The 22,538-nt window shown below is 38.1% G+C and overlaps 3 protein-coding genes and 1 long non-coding RNA gene across 6 annotated transcripts; 3 read left to right on the forward strand and 1 right to left on the reverse strand.

Annotated features, from left to right (window-relative positions):
- The first annotated feature begins 12 nt into the window (after positions 1 to 12).
- On the forward strand, positions 13 to 7,044 carry LOC106168951 (integrator complex subunit 14). Of its 2 annotated transcripts, none has more exons than XM_013548211.3 (10): positions 13 to 155; positions 707 to 882; positions 1,176 to 1,352; positions 1,555 to 1,931; positions 2,358 to 2,491; positions 3,091 to 3,235; positions 3,991 to 4,070; positions 5,820 to 5,998; positions 6,270 to 6,335; positions 6,571 to 7,044. In XM_013548211.3, exons 1-10 carry the CDS (start codon positions 110 to 112, stop codon positions 6,790 to 6,792), a joined length of 1,602 nt encoding a protein of 533 aa, XP_013403665.2. In that variant the 5' UTR covers positions 13 to 109; the 3' UTR covers positions 6,793 to 7,044. The 2 variants fall into 2 exon arrangements, with proteins under 2 accessions (XP_013403665.2, XP_013403666.2); XM_013548212.3 differs by having other exon boundaries at positions 57 to 152.
- Positions 7,045 to 7,201: 157 nt separating this feature from the next.
- LOC147764950 (uncharacterized) lies at positions 7,202 to 9,408 on the reverse strand. The gene is made up of 2 exons (XR_015331972.1): positions 9,244 to 9,408; positions 7,202 to 8,216 (listed from the first exon to the last, which is right to left on the reverse strand). It is a non-coding gene; the product is annotated as an uncharacterized LOC147764950 (long non-coding RNA).
- A 125-nt stretch (positions 9,409 to 9,533) lies between these two features.
- LOC106168952 (bcl-2-like protein 2) lies at positions 9,534 to 11,645 on the forward strand. The gene is made up of 2 exons (XM_013548213.2): positions 9,534 to 10,106; positions 10,664 to 11,645. The coding sequence occupies exons 1-2, from the start codon at positions 9,534 to 9,536 to the stop codon at positions 10,778 to 10,780; spliced, it is 690 nt and encodes a 229-aa protein (XP_013403667.2). The 3' UTR covers positions 10,781 to 11,645.
- Positions 11,646 to 14,553: 2,908 nt separating this feature from the next.
- LOC106168971 (receptor expression-enhancing protein 5) lies at positions 14,554 to 21,946 on the forward strand. Of its 2 annotated transcripts, none has more exons than XM_013548247.2 (5): positions 14,554 to 14,707; positions 18,185 to 18,278; positions 19,286 to 19,424; positions 20,665 to 20,824; positions 21,126 to 21,946. In XM_013548247.2, exons 1-5 carry the CDS (start codon positions 14,578 to 14,580, stop codon positions 21,170 to 21,172), a joined length of 570 nt encoding a protein of 189 aa, XP_013403701.2. In that variant the 5' UTR covers positions 14,554 to 14,577; the 3' UTR covers positions 21,173 to 21,946. The 2 variants fall into 2 exon arrangements, with proteins under 2 accessions (XP_013403701.2, XP_013403702.2); XM_013548248.2 differs by lacking the exon at positions 14,554 to 14,707 and adding an exon at positions 16,814 to 17,071.
- Positions 21,947 to 22,538: the final 592 nt, after the last annotated feature.

Raw genomic sequence — 22,538 nt, forward strand, 5'->3', positions numbered from 1 at the left:
ACGCGTGACGTTTTGTGAACTAGTTAGAGAACATTACTAGGTCAACAGCGCCGGGATTTCATTGGTGGAGCACAGCCGACTTCCTCCATATAGTCTCGTTTTCGATCACATGTTATTTTCAGTGGCAGGGGGATGTTTTCCATGTGCAAGTGGTAGTGAGTTCCTAATTTTGCTAGTAGATTAATCTCGATCAATTGATAAGTAAAAACTTTGTGAATCTTTTGAACTTTTAAACAACATGTTGCAGTTCAAGAAGTCTGCTGCGACCATTTTACACCAGTTAATGACTGTTAGAACTTGCATGGAATGTAAACAATGAGTGAATGACAACATCATGGCGGATCCCCCCCCCCCCCCCCCCACACACACACACACATTCCTAAACCTGTGATCTAAAGGCCCCAGTTCTTGTTTTCTCTGTTTGCATGTCAAACGTGATTATTTTTTCAAATTGAAATCTGTTTCTTGGAGGTTTGCCACCATGCCCCTGGCTATAAAGCCATATTGTGCCAGGTCTTCCTACTTACTACATTACAAACCAAAGTCATGTGTACACATAAGTTACTTGTTCTGTTTTAATGGAGGCACATTCATTTGTCCTGTTTGTTCTCTTCTGATTTGATATATTTCATCTCTATATAGCTATATGTATTCTATAACCACACACATTGTCTGGGTTGACCAGCATTGTCTGGGTTGTTTCCAGACCTCTGTACCAGTATGCCCACTGTAATCCTGCTGGATGTGTCCCTGTCCATGCTGCGGCCAGTCTCTGGGACAGACGGTACAGAAGAATATCAGAGAAGACACCTGGCCATACACGGCATAGGAGCTTTCTTGGACCACCTCTCTGCCAATAGTAAACTGGAGTTTGTATCCCTGGTAGGTAACACAGCAGTTATTTGCTGCTCTGGATAAAAAAATAAAAACTGTGTATAACCTTAATGTACGGTCTCCATCCTGACTCACTATCTTACAAAGTCAATTTATGAAAATCAAATTGGCCATTTTACACGCTGAATATCTGTCAAATTGGAGCCAATTTTTTTAAAGGTTGGAGGACCAAATGCATCCCTGATTTACCCTGCCAAAACAGATCTTAAAACATTTATTTTTTTCACTTCATCAGCATATCCATCTTCTTTTATCAAGTTCTTGTTTCTTTTTCTTTTTAGATAATATTTTCTTCCTTATGGGAGCAGTTGGTTCCATTTACACGTGACTATGACATCATCAAGGCCGCCTTGGATAAAACAGAAAACTTTGACAAGACTTTCACTGAGGCTGCTCTCGCTGCAGCGGGGTCTGTCATTACAGAAGAATGGGGGTCAACATCCTCAACTCCGGCACAGGTAATAAGTTATTGAAGACCCACAACATTGACTGTGTTTGATCTTTGACCATATACACTCAGGCCTATGGTTATATTTAAGGGCTTTCCCTTTCATCTGCATTGATTATAAATATTTAGTCCCTTTGAACACAAGCATTCTGATTGGTTATTTGTATTAAATCAATATAGGTAGTGAAGTTTGTATTTTTTTTCACGTCCAGGTGATCCTGGTGACAGATGGCAGCACTGGTATTGGATCTGGATCTCTGAAACATTCCTTACAGACACTTCATGATAGGACAGCAGACGACACATTTCCTCTGCCATTTCAGTTTCCCTGTAAACTTCATGTAGTTCCCATTGTTAATCAGAGTGAAGCTAATTTACAGACAACACTGAATATGTACCAAAAGCTGATTGACTTGAACAACCAAGGAGGGCAGTTATTTTTACCAGAAGGAGCATTGAGCCTAAAAAGCGTTCAGACTTGTTTCACAAAAATGGCGGAACAGTGTTTTACGCCACTTTATGCTGTGCTACAATGTGGCCACTTGCAGTGTAATGTCCAGGTTTACCCCCCTCCACAACCATATCACAGGTAGGTAACAAGTTGGTTTACCCCCTCCATAGCCATATCGCAAGTAGGTAACAAGTTGATATATAACAGGTGGGTAACAAACAGGTATATTGAACAGATGTAAGTTGACATTTATCTGCATTTTGTGAATGTGGTAATAAATCTTAAATTAGACATCAGTTTCTTTGTCAACAGATTTGTGTCTTTTTTTCCCTATGTGTCCTGATTTGTGAAGAAATTTGTGAAACAAACACCTACGGCATGTCAAATTCTGGCAAATTTTAAGTTTGGCCAGTAAAATTTGCAAATTTGTTCAGTTACTGATCATTGTTTCTGTTTTGGGCCACTGATGGCCATTAAGATGAACATTACACTGCTGCCGGAAGTCATCAGCTCATAAACGCTGGGACGCGGGACATCTTCTGACATGTTTTGTTTTGTTTCCAGACAGCAAGATTTCAAGAATGTTCACAAGACAGTGAATGAAGTGATCAGTATCTGTGGTTTCTTAGATTCCACTGATGTGGCCAGTCCACCTTTTATATCTCGACACCTTGTATTGCCCAGAGCTATAACCAAGGGTAAGGATACACCTTATAGGGGACCTGCACTATAGGAAATCTACAAGTCCTCTGTGCTGGTCCATCACGAGCAATATATTTATGTTTACAAGTTATTATGTGAATGTATTTTCCATAAATAGGGGACCTGTCATATTGTGCAGGTCCTCTGGCATTTCAAGTGGTCATGACTAGTCAAATATGCAGTTTCTCATGTCTGTGCATAGAATTAAGTGTAGTACAAGGGTAAGGGAATGCATTACAGTATAGGATGTATCACAAGGGTATGGGTATATCACACAGTAACAAGTTTAGAGTGTAGTACAAATATAGGGGCATATCATTTCTATGAGTAGTTAGTACCACCAGCTTGTATGCTGACGGTACTCATGGTTTTAGTCTCGGCCTGTCTCATTTGTTTTACTGTAACTGAATGAGTGCATAGTTCATTGGATCCAGTCCATGCTAGATGATCCACCAAACTCAAAGATGACAGATTAACGTATGCAAAATTATCCTGTCATGTATGTAAATGATACCAGATTTTAAAGTAACGATATGAAACATACCTCATCATCTCTACCACACTTTATCTAACTTAAAACTTTTTATTGTTTTAGAGGAATCACATGACAAAGAAGAGAGCAAGGCTGATGGTAAAGATGAAGATGAGGATGGCACAGAGGAGGGCAAGACACCATCTTTTACAGTACTTCTCCACGGCAGTCTTAAAGTTGAGGGCATGGTAGCGCTGGTGGAGGTCAGGTAAGCAGTGCTGTAGACCAGATGTAGAATACTGCTCATATAACATAACACATAGGGACCATTTCCAGACCCTACCTAACTAACCGTGGATCGATCTATCTCCAAGGAGATTCTAGTTAAATTGCAGTCAACTTTTAAAAGGTCTGTCACACCTACTGAAGTGCTAAGAGTAATTAATTATCATTTAGCAGCTTCAGTAGGCGTGCCACACATCTAAGCTGCTTAAACTGAAAGCAATGTAGCGAGAAACACCTTGGAGATGGATCGATCCTGTTAGATCGTTTTAGGCATGGAAACCAAGTCTTTAGCGAAATGGTATTTTATCAAAATTCCATTGCATATTGTTGAAAGATTAATAATACATTTATACCTATCCTTCTGAGCGTTTTTGCGTGGGCAGACTTAGATTTGACAGTAGTTCTGTGTTCATTTATTGATGTACATTGTTAATTTTCCTCCTAAATTTTTTGTCAGCTTTATCGTCATTTGAAATGTTATAGCCTGAATTTATTGTGTAATGACATTGTTTCTGCAATATTTTTATTGAATTTTCTTTCACCAGTTTTTAGAGGATTGTTTTTTAAAAATCTTGATGTATAAATAATTTTAATAACTTTTATTTGTGCTTATTTATTTGTTTGGTGACTCTAATAATCTTATCATTATTTTAACATTATTAGTGAAGACTGGTATGGGATGCTATATATATTATTTCAGTGACTTTAATAAGCTAATTATTATTTTAACATTTTCAGTGAGGACTGGTATGGGATGCTGTACTCTTGGGCTGACAGTAAGAAGAAATCAAATCTCATGTTGTCCATTTTTGAACCTGGTAAGTCAACGTGTGGAAAGCTTGAAATTGTTGCATTTTATCTGTATCACATCTATTAAAAAACAAGTAGTTTAAAAACGTTGGAAGGGTTTAGAAAGCTGCAGCTGAGTTATTTTTTACAACACAAAAGGAGAAGTTATTTAATCAGAAATTTGAAATAAGATCAGATTTATATATTATAGGAAGTATCTCAAATGCTTCTTGGATGTTTTTTTATTTTATTAGTACCACCAGCGTGTACGCTGGCGGTACTCATGGTTTTAGTCCCGACCCGTCTCGTACAGCTCCGCCGGCTCCTGCGGCTCCGCCGGCTCCTGCAGCTCCGCCGGCTCCGCAGTCGGGCGCCGGAAACAAGTCACCGTTACCGCTTCTCCTCCTAGACCGCAAGGACCTGTGTCCCCATCTCTTGGATTTAGGTCACATATAATCTCAACTTGAACACCCTGGTTTTTCTGTCTCCGTCGGTGCATTGGCCTGGGCGTGACGCTTGTTGAAATGCACCCTTGTCAAAATTTTTGAAAATTCAATGCTAAATATCTCCCAAACCAAAGGAATTATGGGAAAAATTACTACAGAAGTCTGACCGAAAGTCATATGTGGAGATTCCAAATATGCCCTTGGATTTGACTTTTGACCTTTTTTTCAAGGTCAAACAAGCCAAAATTTTCTAAAAATGGGAATTTTCTGTAAAAAAATATTTGTTTGTGCTAATTTTTGGAAACTACGCAGCCCTAAGCTCTCCTGTTATAGTGAGGGGTTACCATTGGTGACTCCTTTCATCTTTGAGAGTTTGGGGTCAATCAGTGCAGTTTCACGGGAGAAGCAGCCATTAGATACCAAAACTGAAAACTCGCTCTAAATCTGGAACGGTAAATGCCAGAGACCTCTTTTTTATTGCATTTTGTAGAGCTTGTTAAGTGCAATACTGGGGGTGGTGTCCATTTTTTTGTTTTTGATATGGTTTAGGCGTTGCCCTATATCAAAAATTACAACATCGCAACATTCAGTGGGGAAAATGTGAAATACTCCAAAATTAGCAGAGATACGCCCATAGTTACTATTGAACTTGAATAGGAAGTCATATACTGGCAATCTTACTGTGACCTTGAAATTGTCCTTTGACCTACTATTTATGATTAACTGCACTTTGCATGTTTCCTGGCCTTCATATCTCCAAAATTGGCAAAGAAATGCCCATAGCTACTATTGAACTTCTGTAGGAAGTCATATACTAGTACTGTGACCTTGAAATTGACCTTTGACCTACTTTTTCACCACAAACTGAACTCTGCATATTTTCTTGCCCCTCATATCTTCAAAACTAGCAGAGATCTGCCTACTGTTGTCCCAAGGTTTTCTCTTTTGTCAGCAAATATGCAATACTGATAACACATTTCAAGGAAAACCAATAGGTTTAGAAAATCACAGGAGTCATCAGTGTTAGGAAAATACGGCTCAAATTGAACATCTGCTTGATTTGAACAGTTATGTTTGTTCGATATATATATATATATATATATATATATATATATATATATATATATATATATATATATATATTTTTTTTTTTTTTTTTTTTGCATATTTTGAGAACTCTTTTTATTGCATTTTATAGAGCTTGTCAAGCACAAGACTGGTGGTGGTGTTCATTTTTTGGGGGTGGAGTTTCCATGAGAATGTGCTTACTCCAGCTGGTGGTACAATATCCAGAGGCGGTATCGCCTCTCTGATCCTCTAGTTTTATTTTAGGGACAGATGTTCTCCCTTGGTTAGGAGAATTGGACCATCTGTCTGCCCACTCCTCGACGCTATTTCCTGACCCACCTTACGGATTTGAAGACAACCGTACGCCATTCCCCGTCAGACCTCAGGACAGACGCAGCTATGCACAGAACTGTGTCGTGTGGATCAAGGCAACAGGACTACAGGTAACACAAATAACTAGGACAGTTGTTAATATACACATGCATTTTAAACAATTTTGTACAATTGAGCTATAGGTAAAAACTAGATAAAATGATGTGAAAAAGATGGGTGTTTTCAATATAGAAATAGCTGTTATCTATTAAAAGCTGTTATAACCTGTATTTTTGTTCTTACATTGATAATTTCCAATTTTTTCCTTATAAGCAAAGCTATACCATATTTATGCCAGTGTTTTTGAAAAAGTTAACAATCACTGTCAAAACCCAATTTCAGTCTGACATACAGAAGATTCTGCGCCATGCCCGTAAGCTGCCAGAGAAACAGCAGCAGTTCTACAAGGTACGCTTGACTTGGGAATGTTTTACTTCAAATTTGGAGGTGTCAGAAAAAATGGTGAAAGTTACATGGGGTTGATATGTATGTGAAGTTTTGGATTGTCAGTTTAAAAAAATGATAAGCTGCTTGTTTTGATTGTATGGCGTTATTATAGTGTATATAATGTTTTTGATCTATTTTTTTTGAATTTCATTTTATGTAGCCAGCAAAACATGTACATAATTGCTTTTTGTTTTAGGAGTTGAACAGGGTCCGTAAAGCAGCTCTTTCCTTAGGGTTTATGGAACTTCTAGAAGCCCTGTCCACCATGTTGGACCGTGAGTGTACTCTGTTGCCAGGAACAGCCCATCCAGACGCTGCTCTCCAGTTATCACATGCAGCAAACTCTTTAAGGTCGGACAATGCAAAGGAATACAGTCAAAATATTCTCCCTCTGAGTACTAACTTCAGCGGTGAATAGAGATCAAACCACCATTGATACCATTACATTCTCCAACTTGGGTGGGGAAATGTCCGCTTCATTTACTTTGTGTACATTTTGAAAAGGTTTGAGAAATGACCTTTTTTTTTAAAATAATTGAACGATGAAAAGATTTTTACTAAGCATTTTGGGATCACCTTTTACCTCATCAAAGGCAGGCATCCCATCAGAAGCTTTTATGCCGATTTGTAAAATTTGTAATTGCCAAGAATAAAAGTAGCATAAGTTAAACTAATGAGTTTAATTTATTTTTCATCAGTTTAGGTAGACAGTTAATGTATGAACAACACAGCTCAAATCAGTTTATGTATATTGTCTGATGTCATATATAATAAATGATAATAATAATAATAAAAGTTCTGGTACACCAAATATAAAGTAAAAACTGTTAGTGTTAAACGGTTTATTCTTCATCATATCCAATTTACAAGAAATTTTTTTTGAGATCTGTGAAGCATTTCTTCTCTGACACCTCCCCAAACACACTATCATACAGATGACCAACATTGAAAGAATTAGCAACTGGGAGTAGAATCTTTCTCTTCAGACATCAATTTCATGCTTTGTAAAAATGATCCTGCTAACATGCCACCGTGCATTCAGTTCTTTCATAATTAACTCTCATCAGTTAAATTTCCTTTCCAATCATGTGAACTGATGATTTACAACAGTTATTAATCAGTTTGGTGGTTGGCTGATTGACCTATACAACAGTTATTAATCAGTTTGGTGGTCAGCTGATTGACCTATACAACAGTTATTAATCAGTTTGGTGGTCAGCTGATTGACCTATACAACAGTTATTAATCAGTTTGGTGGTCGGCTGATTGACCTATACAACAGTTATTAATCAGTTTGGTTGGGTTTTTATTATTAAACTATCTTCCACTGAATCAAGTTCCACATCAACCACCACGGTCCGCTAGTCAAGTAATGTCCAGCAGTATACAAAGCCCAGTTCACACTTTTCCAGTTCACACTTTTCCAGTTCACTCTTGTCCAGTTCACACTTGTCCAGCCTGATGAGGTGGGTGTACACCTTTCAATATCCCCAGCATTGCTAGCTCAGGGCAGGGTATATTGTACCGTCCACATCCAGGGGGTCCATCCGGCAGCCATGACACCCTCAGCCATTGCCGTCTCGCTGGTTATTGACTCGATACTCTTTGTCATACATGTCTGCAATGGCCCTCAAAGTCAGGCCAATCTCTATCATAGAGCGTCTCTGCTCTTCATTGGGCTCTGTGTTGTTATTGTTTGCTCTGTGGCGGTAGACCACTGGTTCCATAACCTGGTCTAGATTCTGAGGGAGATTGGTTGCTGGAAAACCTCTGTTCCGATCTTCATCTGGCATGTTGACAGTCATTTCCTATATTGTGGTTTTTTTCTGCATATATCGCCAACTGGAAATAAAAAAGTAAAACTTAAGCAAGGCTGGGATTAAAGGAATACCATATTTGCAATTACATTTGTAACTGTCCAAGTCTTTTCTGTCTTCATGTCCTGTAAAACTACTTGTATTCTCCCTAATTCAGACCTTAATGACTTTAAATGATGAATTAACCCATCAAATAAAAGTATCTGACATGCATAGTTTCCCTCTGAAATGTACAGGTGACTTGAGAAGTGGAAACATTTGGTCACACAGTAAGAAAATAAAATTTAACTGAAATGGACAAAACAATGAATTCCAAGTGCAAGGACCAATAATATATGATTGTGAATAGGTGAATATTTTTCTCTCTTGTGGAAAATTCAATTGGGGTTGATAACTTGCTTTCAATATCATGGATTATATACTAGTACCATTTCATAGTGAGAACTACATGTACATGTTAAGTACCCAAAAGAATGTTTATTCTTAGGGGTACATATACCAGGGCACGTAAATGTTTGTAAACCTGTATGTTTTTAGTACTGTACAGTCCAATGTGGACCTTTGTCAAATTACTGGATTATAATCGAATATATATATATATATATATATATATATATATATATATATATAAATCATGTTATATATCAAGTTTAGCAAATAAATGACAAAAAAGTATCATTATTCTGAATTTTATTGAAAAGATATACATGTAAATTACTATAGTACCATTGGCACAGGTATACTACTGTAGAATCAACATACTAGTCAATCGAGAAGTCTGAATTTGTTGGTAGGTATAAGGGATAAGCATAACAAATTGTAAAATTAACTTGCTAAGGTAATTAATCAACAGATTAAAACAAAATGGCGCGAATAACGTATTACTAATACTGACTTCTCAGTAAACAGGTAATTAATCAACCAATGTATTAATAAGCTACCGCAGTACCTGTAAAATTAAAAAACTATGGATGTTTCTAAGATTACATCTACAAACAAAATTTAAAGAAAGTAAAAAAGGTGGAAACTGTGGGTATTTTTATCTAACTTACCTCCCAGATCGCCCTGCTTCTTTATTGGTTTCTCTTCTGCTAATCCTGAAACGTCCTAGACTTAAAAACTTCTCCACTTCCACCTTGTCGTTCCCACGTATGGCACGTGTCCTCTGGTCAACCAATCAGAGCACCAAAAAGCCATGACGTCATGCACTCGCTGCTATTTTCGTCGTTGACTTCATATTTAGTGTTTGCCCAAACACCTTCTCCGAAATTTTTCGCTTTCGTCACTACGGATATCTACGGACGGAAGGCCTAGAAGTTCACTTTTCGGAGACCATCTGGAGATGAACGAGAATGGAGTGGAACCATCGGTGAGGAGTAGGGGGACGATGAAGGCCGACATTCAAGAGAATTTTTACAACAACAACAACAAAATGGCCGGCAAAGTCCGTGATCAGGGGTTGAACGGGTTGATGAACAACCGTGGCACTCAAACAGGCGAAGAACATCTACCTTCATCCGCCATAGCAAAAACAGCCAAAGAGATAGCCCATGATGTTTTGTTCTGGACCGTTGGATATAATAACTCAAAACCAAACGATGCTTATTCAAAAACGATGAGGCGTCTGGTAACGGAAATGCTGGAAAAGCACAAAATAACCTTTAATGGGATGATGAACAAACTTGATTTATCAGAGCAAAACGGCGAAGAAACTGTTAATGGTTGTTTGGAACACATATTTACCGACCACGAAGTCAACTGGGGGCGAGTTGTCACTGTGTACGCGTTTGGATCTCGATTGATGAAACATTGTGAAGAAAACAAAATGGACGCGTTGATGGGCAAACTTCCTGATTATGTTGGTGAATATGTTGCGACCAAACTTGGCCCCTGGATACATAAACAAGGTGGCTGGGTATGTATTTAAGATTTTGTTGTTAATATTACTTTATAAGAGATCTTGATTGTATTTTTAAAAGTAGAAATACATACTAATGATAACAAATATTGAAAAATGTATGCAGTTGAAAGTCTACCTTTGGATTTAACTTGTGAATCTTTTTAATAAGGACAATTACAATTTACTTATGACAAATATATGACTTAAAATTGGTAAAAAAAACTTTTTGGGTTGGGGGGGGGGAGGGTAATGTATTTGTCTAATTGACCTTACTGGAGGGCAATCCTGTGTAAAGTTATGTGATATTAGTCACTGTAAGGAATGCATACCTTTGGAACTAGTGCCGCCTGACTACCAAGGTGTTGATTTATGATTGCCAGAAACCTTGGATCCTATCCAGATATTGTTCATTTATATCTAACCACAAATAGTGTCAAGTTACAGGTTCTTAGAATTTTTCCTATTGTATTAAGAGTAACTATCACTCAGTATGATGTATTCTCTCTATGTTAAATATTTTGCCATTGAGTGTATGAAGTTGACTGTATTGTGACCACTTCTCTCCTCTCTAGGACACCTTTGTAGCTTCTTTTCCTGACAAGAATCAGATGGAGAATGGGATCTGGAAGGGTTTGCTGGTCACAGCCCTGGGTTTGGGTACTCTAGCCACCATGGTCGCAGTGCGGTGACTAGCACTGAAAGCAACAAGATGAAGAATTCAACCAGGAAGCCTGCATAAATGGCTTCATATGAGAGAGAAATACAGACCCATTTTTGAAAAAAAATGTGAAGGAAATGTGATTGTTGTAACTTGTTGATTAGAAATAAAAGAGTAACAATTCATATTTGCGATAAGAACACACAAACTGAGGGAGACTTAAAATGATGGAAAATGACAGACTGGTCAGTGTAAGTTTTCTACAACAATCGGGAAAATGGGGTAAGCTTTTGCTTCCCTGTCAAAAGGCAGCATATGGATAAATAAAATGAGCAGCTATTCTCTCTTCTTCAGCCCCCTTATGCTTGCGCTGTCCAGGAAAAGCCATGAGTCTTCCTTTAATGATGATAATTTTGGTCACAGCAGTAGTTCTTTAATTTCATTTTGTGTCACAGTATAGGTATCCTAGCATAACAGTTGCGTGTAACTAGATCATGATTCTGGTTGTATGGTTCTTTGACTCATCGGTTCCCATGGTCACAAAATAGCCATGGCATAACAAAACCTGGGGTGATGGTGCTTGGTCATCAGCTCAGTGAGGTGACAGTGCAGGGAAGGTTTAAAGAATTGAATATTGATTCACTAGGCTGAGTTTTTGGTTAAAATTGACCATCCTCAAAAATTGAATGTTTTAGTGTTGAGTCATCATCACCCCCCCCCCCCCCCCCCCCTCACTGAGCTGAGGTCAGTTCTGATTTCTGTGATTCACAATTTGTGTTCAATTTAATATACATTTGGTGTCAGCAATCATCGTTTAAAACATTACACTAAAACAGAAATTTTGTTATTTTATTTGATTTTATTGGATAAATAAATATTGTTTAATAAACAATTTATATCTGGGTTATTATTCCAGTGGTATTTACTCTTTGTCGTAATTTCTAAAGCAAGTTGGCTGTGTGCCAGTGACGTCAGCGCTGTTGCACCACAAGCGATGTAGGGGACAAATATGGCGGTGAGAAGAACTATAGCTTCATTATTTTACACACACTAATGAATAACTGAGAAGGCTGTTCTGGCAAGCCTTCAATACTTTTTTGTCTGAGGGGAGACGGCTGAAAATATTTAGGGTCAATGAAGACAATTTCTTGTATATCTCTATATTATATATCTTTATTCATAAGAAGGTTTTTTTTGTAGAAGGATTAAGTGACATCTTTTATGGCTTCATCTCCAAGTTAAAATTAGCCTCAGTTTAATCAAGGAGGTTTATGAGATGTAACAGTTTTAAAGGTCGATAGTAAATGTTACTTAATTGGCTTCAGCATCGCCAACTAGAGTTATCACTTTGATGTATTTTTAGAGAGAGAATAGTTCATTGCGTCACCTGGGAAAGTTTATCGCACCTACTGCTGTCACGAGAGACTCTCGACCAGAGAAAAATAAGGGTATACGCAAACGTCCTTTAATAAGTATTTTAAGTTGTACTCAAAAACACCGCTTATGAAACATTAAAACTACAGTTTTGAGTTGAAATCGAAATCTGTGTATATACTGAGCAAAAAAGTTAACACCCCATGTGAATTATATATATGTCACATGTACTGGGCTACGGACAGTAATCTGCAGATATATATATAACCATAAAGCTGATAATTTTTTTCTTAAAGTATTGAGTGGGGCGTTTATTTTATTTTATTTATTAATGTGTTTTATTTAATTATTATTATTTTTTGCTCAGTGTGCATTTTTTGCTATATGCATATTTACCGGTGCCGAGTTGATATTTGACGCACAGTCGTTTACGAAGTTACAACTAGTGCTAAGACAAAGAGTAATCATTACCTTCTGAAATCAGGGGCTTCTAAAAAATTACAAAATTCAAGAATGTGATACAAAAATTTTGTCACAGATTACAAACGCATCCTGTGGTGAGAGTGTAAAAGATTATGACAAAAATCAAAATACAAGAAAAAAATCCGAGGATGATGTTAACAAACAATGTATAGATAATGTTGAAGGGTGAACCCATCATCGTAACGCACTCGTGATTTCTGGACTGAGATCTACTTGTTTGAAAAGAATACAAGTAATAAAGTAAAACAGGCAAATCAGACCTACCCCTTCGCAGGACCTTACACGAAAGACAGCTATGAATACAGACCAAACAAAAGAATAATAATAATAATAATAATGATAACACAAATTAATAAACAAATATAATTCGTTTTACAAAACATATTTATAAACGTTTTGATACAGTGTTTTGGTTGACAAATGAGGTGAAATTGACCTTTGATTTTAGGAGAAAAGCATCGAAATCGCGTGTGATTTTTGTCTGTTATGTGAAGATTTAATCAATCCATATTTCTGTACCTGATTTTACAGTATATTTGAAAAATGAGGCTTTAGTTTCAAGCCGATGCAGACCAGAGTTAAAATTATGTACCCGTTTGTATATTTATAATGTGTACATATATGGAAATGAAGACGCTGACCCTCGTTCGACCTGAAGTTCAGGTCAGGAAATCTAACTTGATGTTCAGAGATATATACTCTTTTCCACAAATCAAATTAATGTGCATTTACCTTTATTTTAAGTAAAAACAGCAATGTTGCTTGCCGAAAGGAAAAATATTGGGAGGAAATTCCAAACCGTTCCCCTCTGAAAAAAAAAAAAAAAAAAAAAAAAAAAAAAAAAAAACGAGAGCATTCGGGTAAAATATAAATAATCCGTGTACTTCGTACTGAAAATTTATTTTAAAAAACCCGCAAAACTACGAACATTATCTCTTTACAGTAGAAAGAAATGTTTGTATATCCGGGTGGGGAATCCCTCCCTTTGTGACGTTCCGGACCTCACATTGGCTGTTCATTAAGGAAAAGCATGGTAACATGGTCGCTGACAGTGTTATCAGAACAACGTGAAGCCATACCTGCTATAAGAAATGTGACCAACAAATAATTGAATTATAGTAATATGTAGACCTGGTCTTGTTGACACGGACCTATGTACGTAGGTCGCCTGGTATTGTATTAGCCCAGGCAGTTTGATTTATTGTCATTTCTGACCATTTTTTGTTCAATGTTTCATTAATTAAAAGGATAACAACTGTTCATTTTGGCGGAGAAAGTGCCAAAACACAGATAAATTTCCCGGGGTAAACGATGATTTCTCGTACTGTCCAATGATTAACACCCTGAGCTTCAGAGCTAACTTGACACTAACCTTTTCACCGAGCCTATCTCCATCGTGTCTTGACACGATGGAGATAGGCTACAGTGAAAAGGTTAGTGTCAAGTTAGCTCTGAAGCTCAGGGTTATGATTAATGAATCTGTTCCGAAACTCAAAGATATATAGTCGATGGTTATTTTTTTAAGTGTGGTTTTTGTAATAATTTCTCAAGAGATTGATACGGAAGGTAGCCATCTATGAAGGTCCAAGTGATCAGATGGCAAACACAGATGTCAGAATAATTGCGATAACAAACCGTTTTTGTAGTAAAATTGAATTTACTATATTTCTATGATGTTGTTTACAATGTACTTTTTCTGTAGAATTTTGAATCTCATTTGAAGAGTTGTTATCCCTTTAAACATCATCTTTTGTCATTTAACTAACTCGAGAGTGTCTCATGAAAAATTATACAGATTCGTTCCATCTTGTAAAAAATTGATATTCAACAAGGCCAAGATCGTTCAACATGTTTTAATAAGAAAACAACTAAGAGCCTCACTCTGACCAGGGCCAGGGTCGAGGCAAGTGCATGGAGAATATTCCTCATATCTTGCGCCCCCTTCAGGCATTTCGCTACACCAACAGGAAGATGGCCTCCGCACAAGTCGAAGCCTGGAAGGCAAAGCTGGATAAAGCTCTCCATGAGAAAAATGCAGTGAACGATTTATTAGCTAAAGTTGAGACGAAGACTGGCGTCAAAAGACTATATATTGTAATAGGTAAATATTTGTTTCACAAAGGTTGAAAAAGGCACTTCAACCGTTGGCATCTGTTCGCTTGGGCCGCCATATAAGATAGAGCAAGTAGAACTTGAAGATTAGATAATAGATCGTTAGATGTACTGCATTCGTCTGGGGCAGGGTGACACGCACAGCAACGCCAACAATAGGTGTAGATGGGTGGTGACCACGAACACAGTAGGGTGATACTAGTGGCGCATGCTTGGAGACCAGAAATCGGAGAAAAAGTCTTATAAAATGGACAGGGTGTGACTTCTCATTGTTTGGCCAGATAATGATCAATTTCTCCCTCCATATGTCAGGTTGTGCTTTGAGATCAGTCTCTAACATGAGAGCAGGTCTCAGAAGTTTGTTCACCTTCAGGATTTATGGAATACTTGTCATAAATGATAGGCTACTCTAGAACTTGCACAGTATGTCAGTTTGGGTTGGCTTGGTACCAGTGCAGTGTGAGTCTCCACCCCCACCCCCTAACTGGCTCTTACAGTTTTCTTATTGTTTTTTTATTTTTTGTAAAAAACACTGAAAGTATCCCTGTAAAATAACAACTCCCACCTCTACTCAACCTAATACTGTCCTGTATTTTGACCGTTCCCAAGTTTCATGATCTCCCTCCTGCGCTCAACATAAATACTGTTCCATATTTTGACCTTTCCCAAATCCCAATATCTCCCACCTTCATTCAACCCAAATACTGTTTATACCACAGCTGGTGCTTCAAACAATAGGGTAATTGCACTTGTATAACCTATACAGGTTTGCCTGTATTTTCATACGCTTTGGTTTGTTCATCCTGTTGTTTGAAGCACCAGCAGTGGTATAAGTCAGTTACAACTACAGTACGCGTTGTCCACTGTATACAACCAATATAATAACACTTTTGTATGTCACATACAGTGGACAACTCCAGTTGTAACTAGCACATATTCTTACCTTTCTTAAAACTTAAAGGGATAGCAACCGTTTGTAAAATATCTATATTTTACAATAAATACATTGTAAATAACTCATAGAAATATAATAAATTCTATTTTAACCCAAAAACGGCAGTTAATGCAATAATTTTGGAATTTGTGCTTGCCATCACATCACGTGACCTCCATCGATGGCTACACTCTGTAATAATCTCTTAAGAGATTATTACAAAAGACCAAACTTAAAAAAAAAAAAAAAAAAAAAAAAAAAAAAAAAAAAAAACTAGGGACTAATTTTGAATGTGGGAATAGATTCATTTACAATTGGTTAGTATGGAAAAATTGTCATTTACCCCAGGAAAATGCATTTTTTGGCCAAAATGAACAGTTGTTATCCCCTCCCCCCTCCAAATTATGCCTATATTATAATATTGCATGTTTTTCAACCTCCTTTCTGAAATTCTAGTTGTATCTCCACATTTTACTCAATACCTTATTGTCTCAGTCTGTATTATAACCTTTCCCATATCTCAATATCTCCTACCCCCCACTTATCCCAAATACTATCCTTATTTAATAACATTTCTTAGATCTTAATCCCCCCCCCCCCAATGAACACCTATACTGCATGTTTATCATTCTTTCTCAAATACTAGTTGAATTTCCACATTTAACTCAATACATATGCTGTCTGTATTTCAACCATTCCCAGACCCCAGTGTCTCCCACCTCCACTCAACCCAAAGGTTAGAATATGGGCCAGAGTTTTTCAGAGATACTGGCACCTATCCTGTCTGTATTTCAACCATTCCCAAGCGGCCAAATCCCATTGTCTTACTGTCCCATATTCTGACCTTTAATATTAACCAGTATCTACACACTTGAAGCAAGGATGAGGAGATACTACAACCTTGGCCTGGCTTCTGTTGTTCCTGACTGGTCTCCATTAACTGATGCCACCCGCTTTCAATATATATGTATATATGTGTCTGTTTTTAGTATTAGATATAAGTTTGATATAGATAAACAGATCTGTCTCCAGTATTGATTATTGTTATGTCATGATAAGGGCTGTGGTAATTAAAACTGCCTACACATATATACTAGCTGTGGTTTGTATGGGTGGTGTAGTCAGCAGGGCCAGTGATAAAACTGTCTGGGTGAGTACTGAGAGGTGCAGTATATGGCAGAGCAGGGCAGTAGAGCACAGATCATAATACAACTACTCACCTTGGAGGACACAGCTGGCTGGACACCACACCACTAACACTGACCACTATAGAAAAGATGGAGAAGACAGAATCATCAGGGTCCAGTATTGAAATGACCATTGTCCAGAGGCTGTATACTGTTTATGTATTACCACGTGTTCAAAGCCTTCAAACCATACGAAGTTTGGATGATGTTAAATCTAACAAAGTTGCACTGTGTAAGACTTGTAGTTCATTTTACTATGAGGTATTTTGTTGTTTGAAGATGGGTTATCTTGTTCCTGTTTTTTTTTTTTTTTGATCATCCGTTTTTGATAACCTGATAGCCAGTGGTGGCACGTACGTCTGATAATGTAGTTACTTGAGAAAGAAAAGATCAGTTTTGAAAGTTTGGTTTGTTGCCTTTTGTTAAAACATGCTAACCTTGTTGATGTTGTACCCCTCAAAGTGAAGGACCTGTTCATAGTATTACTCACGAGTTTGGCATTTAGCGTATAAATGAGGGATATATATATATATATATATATATAATTCAACATCTCATCTCCCACCCCTGTCTGTTCCCAGTAGCACTTGGAATCCTACCACCCCTGACTGTTCTTAACAGGACCCTGGGGTGGGTTATGTGGAGACATCTAGACTTCAGACTCCATATTGCTGACATAATTCTGCCAGGAATTTGAATAGTAGGATTGGTGTCTGTTGTCAACGGCAATAGTGGCATTGACCTCTTTATGATAAAGTATCAATTAGATTATGATCCTCTTGTCAAATAGTGGTCTCTAACACCCCCATGTTTGTCATGTGCATGTACTTTGTTCTCTGCCGTATCATATTTTCTCTTTATATGACTCATGAATTGCATGTGATCAGGCACGAGGTGAAATTAGCTCTTATCATTTCATTGAAAGGGCTGATTGGGGATTATACATTTACAATTACATATTGTTTGTTTTCTGCCCACATATGAGCTCTAACACGGTTTTATTTGTGCACAATATATAGGAGAAAGAGAATTTGTAGATATTGTTTGTACATTTTTGCAAAGATTGAAATGTTAATTTTTTTTGATAAGAAATAAAGATGATATTCAGAGAAAAATAGTCTTCTGATATATACGTAGCACAGTAAAAGTTTTCAGGGGTGAAAATGACATAATTAAGGTCAAAACTGTGCCAAAACTACATGTTCATGAGTTCTTCTGTAAAAGTTTTATAGTCTTGAGTAATTAAGCACATCTTTATTCCATGTAAGTAACAGAACATATATACAATATTAGTTTATTCTCTTGAGTAATTAAGCACATTTTTATGAGACTGTATCTGTTCCAGGTCTCGTTGCCTTTGTGGCACTGTATTTGATGATTGGCTATGGCGCTCAGTTCCTTTGTAACTTCATAGGCTTCCTCTATCCAGCTTACGCCTCGTAAGTATGACATGTATCAAATAACTCTGCCTCATGCTTCCAGGTATTCTTAAGATATGAAATGTGGATGTATCTTATCTAATGATTGGATTGATTTCAGTCATGTGGTATGTGTTTATAAAACTGTGTGGCTGTTTTTAAGTTTGGTAAATTAATCAGTCTAGTACAAATGTCACTATAAATGTCTTATTATTATCTCTTAACAGAGGAGCTGAACCTGGGATTCCTTTCACAACGATCTGTTAATTAGTATCTTGGTATGCAGCACATGTATACCACGTATCAGTGCTCACACATGAGGTCTGCTGAATCTAGGGACTTTGATCTTAGTTCTTAACATGTTGTAACAGGTTTTCAGATCATTGGCTAGTGACTCTAGTCATACTGAGTGAACCCTCTCAGTGTCTCAGTGTGAGTCATCCCCTTGACTCCTGAGCTTGAAGTCACTATTCACAATGAGAAGTATACTTCACTGATATAATATCAGCTGTTCCAGGTCACTTTGAGATGTATGGAATTATGCTGCAGGGGGATTTTATGCAATTTCACAAGTTCACTACACAGTTTGCTTCCTGTTGTTAAATTTGATTAATTAATTGGCCTTTTTGATTGGGGGGTGGGGGGGGGGGGGGTCATTTTGGTGATCCCCTGTGCAATATCCAGGCTGATAATTTGTCAGTCTCTCAAAGTGAACCAGAACAAAGCTATTAGTGAAGTATATGTGAAAAGTTCTCCAGATATCAGTGACTTCCACTGGTCATGTATTGTGTGAGCTTGAATAACGTGCATACGTATTGCCACTTCTCTGGACATACATGTTCACATGGTTTTATCCTCACACAATATAATTTTAATTAGCTGCATCATTGTTTTAGAAAGTTCCATATATTTTAGTTGTAAAAAACATAATGACGTGACTTCAGAGTGATTTATATTTGTTTTCCTCTAAATACAAATATTGAAATTTATCAACATAGAAATCATCGCATTTTTTTGTGCTGTTTCAGAATCAAAGCCATAGAAACCAAGGAGAAGGATGATGACACAAAATGGCTGACCTACTGGGTGACTTACAGCGTCTTCTCCTTGGCAGAGTTTTTCTCTGATATCTTCCTTTTCTGGATTCCTTTCTACTGGTTTCTTAAGGTAATGGCCACAATCACTATGTCAGTGGCACACACACACTGACACAAGCTGTGGCACAGACACACACACTGACACAAGCTGTGGCACAGACACACACTGACACAAGCTGTGGCACAGACACACACACTGACACAAGCTGTGGCACAGACACACACTGACACAAGCTGTGGCACAGACACACACACTGGCACAAGCTGTGGCACAGACACACACTGACACAAGCTGTGGCACAGACACACACACACTGACACAAGCTGTGGCACAGGCACACACACACCGATACAAACTGTGGCACAGACACACTGACACAAGCTGTGGCACAGGCACACACACACCGATACAAACTGTGGCACAGACACACTGACACAAGCTGCAGCACAGACACTCTGACACAAGCTGTGGCACAGACACACACACTGACACAAGCTGTGGCACACACACACTGACACAAGCTGTGGCACAGACACACACTGACACAAGCTGTGGCACAGACACACTGACACAAGCTGTGGCACAGACACACGCTGACACTGACACAAGCTGTGGCACAGACACACACACTGACACAAGCTGTAGCACAGACATACACTGACACAAGCTGTGGCACAGACACACACTGACACAAGCTGTGGCACAGACACACACACTGACACAAGCTGTGGCATGGACACACTGACACAAGCTGTGGCACAGACACACACTGACACAAACTGTGGCACAGACACACACACTGACACAAGCTGTGGCACGGACACACACTGACACAAGCTGTGGCACGGACACACACTGACACAAGCTGTGGCACAGACACACTGACACAAACTGTGGCACAGACACACACACTGACACAAGCTGTGGCACAGACACACACACTGACACAAGCTGTGGCACAGACACACACACTGACACAAGCTGTGGCATGGACACACACTGACACAAGGTGTGGCACAGACACACACTGACACAAGCTGTGGCACGGACACACTCTGACACAAGCTGTGGCACAGACACACACACTGACACAAGCTGTGGCATGGACACACACTGACACAAGCTGTGGCACAGACACACACTGACACAAACTGTGGCACAGACACACACTTGTTTGTTGTAAGTTTAGTGTACACTTCTTGTGTTGTAATGTAAGAATGTCATTGTTTTTATATATAGGAAAAAGAATGACAAAAAAAAGCAACAAAAAACTTAAAGATAAAGCAATTGATTCTCGGTCTTTTTTCAGTGTTTATTCCTAGTCTGGTGTATGGTTCCTGTTGATGCTTTCAATGGCAGTATCATCATCTACTACCGCTTTATCCGACCATTTGTCCTGCGTCACCAGGACTCCGTGGACAAGACACTGGGCAAGGCCAAGGACTTGGCAGGGGACGCTCTCAAAGAAGGTGAGGGCAAGTCACTGAGCAAAAAGATATTTTTCTTGGAGATCTTTTACATGTCCAAAGTAATAAAGATGTACTCAAGATGTAATATCTGTTTATTGCTCCTGATTGTGGTAATTGTTTAAGCTAAAAGACAGATTTTGGTCAAACATCTTTTTTATGCCCAAGTTATAAAGATGTAATAAAGATTTAGGTATGTTTATAGCTCCCGATTGAGGTATCTATTTTTGCATGCTTGTTTCACTAGAATAATTACCAGTGTTACATCCTCTGTTGGTTGTATAAATTTTTTTTTTCATCCCAGGTGAGAAGCTTGCCCGTGAAGCGGTTGTTGAAGGCAAATTGGATTAATACTGCAGATAGCCAGTCAGCGACGCACCTTCACCCTAACTGGAGCATTGCCCTTCTATAATTTACACAGACTTTGTACATTTCTGTCCCACAATTTAGGTGCAAGTTAAAGTTGAAACAAGCGGGGGTTTGGTTTTCGTTTCCAGTTGAAGGACAAACATTGTAGGAATGTGGGTGTGACAGCGTCTCACCTAACACAATACAGGAAGTGGACTATGATGTCTACCGCTAACATTGTGTTGGCTGTGATTCTGTCACAACTAACACAATAACAATAATGGGATATGACATTTATTTACTCAATGTGTTAAGATGTTTTCTCTCTGTGGGGGCAGACTTGGGTTGGAGCAATGTGGTCTTATGTTGCTTCAGCTCTAGAGGTGCTATGTACACAATTCAGGGTGTACTATTACTAAGGACCTTTTTCAATTCCTGACACACTGTAGATGTCAAGGTGACAGTATCTTGCAAATGTGGTTTAATTATTAAGAAATGAGGTATAGATGTGGATATAGATGTTTAATAAGGACATGACATCACTCTAGTGCAATCATATCAGTGGTAGGGGCAGGGGGGATTGGGGGGGGGGGGAGAGGAGTTGGAAGGCAAGGGTCTGTAAACCAGGCTGGTCCAGCAGGAACGTACTTTGATCTGACCGGTGTGAGTTTGATCAGCACAATTCTTTATATATATATAAATCTGCCAGTGTGTTTATTTATTTATGAATTACTATAGATAAAAATAGATTTCACCGAATGGATTGTTAATACCTCTTAACAAATAATGACTAAATTTGAAGAATGTGAAATTTATAACCACACAGTTTTATAGTTATTATTCACAATCATGTCAGGAGATGGCTGGGGGGATGTTTTCTCGTCCAGATACTCTCATGTCAGTGAATTCCACTTGCTATCATTGTACATAATGAAAGTAACATGTATGATTTGAATTATTTTTTTTTTGCTCAAATTTCCTTTCGCACTTTTGTACTGGTATGGGATTTTTAAAAAACTTATATGGATGTACAAATGCAGTGTGCTGCATATAGCTTGATACCTTGAATATCTGTGAAATAGGAGTGTTGGCAAATATTTAAATTATTATAACACCATTAGTCTGAAATAAAATGTGCTGCTGCCTATAAATTGTTTTCTTTATTCATTAGAAAAGTAGTATTTTTCTTTGTAAAAAAAGTCATCAGTAAGACTACATTCCCACAGATTAAGATCGATCCATCTGGGAGTTCATGCTAAATTGCTGTCAGCTCAAGAGGCTTAAATGTCTGTCACGCCTACCGAATTGGCTAGGGTAAAGATAATTACCCCCTAACAGCTTTACTAGGCGTGACAGACATTTAAGCCGG

This window comes from Lingula anatina, chromosome 1 (assembly GCF_051362555.1).
Source record: "Lingula anatina isolate TDL-2025a chromosome 1, LinAna3.0, whole genome shotgun sequence".
Classification (NCBI taxonomy): domain Eukaryota; kingdom Metazoa; phylum Brachiopoda; class Lingulata; order Lingulida; family Lingulidae; genus Lingula; species Lingula anatina.